The sequence below is a fragment of the Megascapheus bottae genome, unplaced genomic scaffold (genome assembly GCF_031878675.1).
Source record: "Megascapheus bottae isolate mThoBot1 unplaced genomic scaffold, mThoBot2.hap1 HAP1_SCAFFOLD_74, whole genome shotgun sequence".
Taxonomy (NCBI): Eukaryota; Metazoa; Chordata; class Mammalia; order Rodentia; family Geomyidae; genus Megascapheus; species Megascapheus bottae.
The window spans coordinates 115001-117500 of NW_028327284.1; the positions used below are offsets into that span (position 1 = coordinate 115001).

Genomic DNA, 2500 nt, shown 5'->3' on the forward strand with positions numbered 1-2500 from the left:
ACGCGGGAATCCGAGGACCCGCCAAGGACCGGCCGAGGACCGGAGAACGGGGACCGGGGACCCGGGAACCCGCCGGGGACCTAGCGACAACCCACGACCCGTGACGCGAGAATTCGGGGACCCGCAGAGGACCGAGGACCGTGGACCCGTGGACGGGGTGACCCGCTGAGGACCTGCCGACAACCCTCGGACCCGGACGGAGGCGAGGATCCCGGGGATGCGCCAGGGCACCGGGACACGGGAATCCGAGGACCCACCGAGGACCGTGGACCGGGGACCCGGGAACCCGCCGGGGACCTAGCGACAACCCGCAAACCGCGACTCGGCCTCGGCCTCGGCCTCGGCCTCGGACTCGGACGGAGGAGAGGATCCCAAGGACCCGGGACGCGAGAATTCGGGGACCCACCGAGAAACCAGGACCGAGGACCGGTGTCCGGGGTCCGGGGACCCGCCGAGGACCTAGCGACAACCCTCGGACTTGGACTCGGACTCGGACCCGCCGAGGACCGGAGAACGGGGACCGCGGACCGCGGACCGCGGACCGCGGACCGCGGATCGCGGACCGCGGACCGGGGACCGGGGACCGGGGACCCGGGAACCCGCCGGGGACCTACGACGACCCGCGACCCGCGACCCGCGACTCGGACGGAGGAGAGGATTCCAGGGACCCGGGACACGAGAATTCGGGGACCCGCAGGGGACTCGCAGAGGACCGAGGACCGAGGACCGAGGACCGAGGACCGGGGTCCGTGGAGCCGCCGGGACATGCCGTGGACGGGGTGACCCGCTGAGGACCTGCCGACAACCCGCGACTCGGATAGGCACTCGCACTCGCACTCGGACTCGGACGTCGAGGATCCCGGGGACCCACCCACCGGGGACCTAGCGACAACCCGCGGCACGGACGGAGGAGAGGATCCCAGGGACCCGGGACGCAAGAATTCGGGGACCGACCAAGGACCGGGGACCGGGGACCGGGGACCGGGGGACCAAGGACTCAGGGACCCGCCGAGGACCCGCCGAGGACCTAGCGACAACCCTCGGACTCGGACTCGGACTCGGACTCGGACTCGGACTCGGACTCGGACTCGGACTCGGACGCGGACTCGGACGCGGACTCGGACTCGGACTCGGACTCGGACTCGGACTCGGACTCGGACCTGGACCCGGACTCGGACTCGGACTCGGACCTGGACCCGGACCCGGAGGAGAGGATCCCGTGGATGCGCCAGGGCACCGGGACGCGGGAATTCGCGGACCGGGGACCGGGGACCGGGGACCGGGGACCGGGGACCGGGGATGGGGGACCCGCCGCTAACCCGCCGGGGACCTAGCGACAATCCTCGGACTCGGACTCGGACTCGGACTCGGACTCGGACTCGGACTCGGACTCGGACTCGGACTCGGACTCGGACTCGGACTCGGACTCGGACGGAGCCCGGGGGAGTCCGGGGGAGTCCGGGGGAGTCCGGGGGAGTCCGGGGGAGTCCGGGGGAGTCGAGTCCGGGGGACTCCGGGGGGAGTCGTACTCCTTCCCTCCACGAAAGGTCCAGGTCGACCAGTTGTCCCTGCCTAAGCATGCCGAGGTCGACCAGATGTCTGTGTTCCGTCCTGGAGGTCGACCAGATGGCTCTGGTTTGTTCCGAAGGTCAACCAGATGTCTAGCAGAGGTTTGTGCCTTCCTGGGAAGTGTATAGAAAGTGGATGGGGGGGGCGTGTGGGGGTGAGGGGGGGGATACGAAGTTACACACAAAACCATGATGAGGAAGGAAAGACTGCTCCTCCTTGTAACATCTCTTTATTTTCCACACCCCACCAGGGACCGCTGGATAGACCACCGGACCAGGGAGCGATGCCTGAACCAACTCAGCACTTAGCAGAAGGCAGCCAGCTAGGAATCCGATCCAGTGCACCTTTGGTGTGTGTGGAGGTTTTGCTGAGCCAGGGATGCAAGGCGAGATTTGGGGGAAGAAGCAAGCCTCCTCCTGTCCTGACCCCTGAGCACCCCTGGGCCTCTGGCTCTGGCTCCTGCTCCTGCTCCTGCCCCTGCCCCTGCCCCTGCCTCTTCCTCCTCCCCAGCTCCCGCCCCCCCTGCCCCCACCATAACCTCACAGCCCTCTCCTAGAAATAAAATAAAAGGACCCATTTGCTTGAATCGCACTGTCTTTGGCTTGTGTTTGTATTCCACTCCCAAGATGAAAGGGGGTTGCATTTCTGACGTCTGATGCGGGGGGGGGGGCGGCATGGAGAGAGAAGGTTCTTCGGGGTCGGGGTGTGGGGCGGGTGGGCAGGGGGGCGGATGGACAGATGAACGATGGGGTGGGGGTGTGGTGGGATAGGTTGGGTTGGCCCCTGAACTCGCTCGCCGGTTTCTGGGAGTGTCCAAGCACCAGGGAGGGGACTTGAGGATGTGACTGACCAGGGAGACACCGGCCTTGCTAGTCGTGGAGAAGGACTGAGTGACACAGCAGTCCAAGCCAAGCCACACCCAACACACCGG

The 2500-nt window shown here is 67.3% G+C and overlaps 2 protein-coding genes across 2 annotated transcripts in view; both read left to right on the top strand.

The window, feature by feature from the left end:
* The window catches only part of LOC150040163 (uncharacterized), a 1115-nt gene extending 189 nt beyond the window's left edge, over positions 1-926 (top strand). The window contains exons 1-3 of the mRNA XM_090327379.1: positions 1-57; positions 268-524; positions 581-926. The exon at positions 1-57 is cut by the window's left edge and continues 189 nt beyond it. Of these exons, the coding sequence (XP_090183505.1) occupies positions 1-57; positions 268-524; positions 581-791 (525 nt within the window). The 3' untranslated portion in view covers positions 792-926. The remainder of the gene's footprint in view (positions 58-267; positions 525-580) is intronic.
* Positions 927-1223: 297 nt separating this feature from the next.
* Positions 1224-2160, top strand: LOC150040164 (uncharacterized). Its single transcript, XM_090327378.1, has 3 exons — positions 1224-1253; positions 1335-1670; positions 1820-2160. The coding sequence occupies exons 1-3, from the start codon at positions 1224-1226 to the stop codon at positions 2123-2125; spliced, it is 672 nt and encodes a 223-aa protein (XP_090183504.1). The 3' UTR covers positions 2126-2160.
* Positions 2161-2500: the final 340 nt, after the last annotated feature.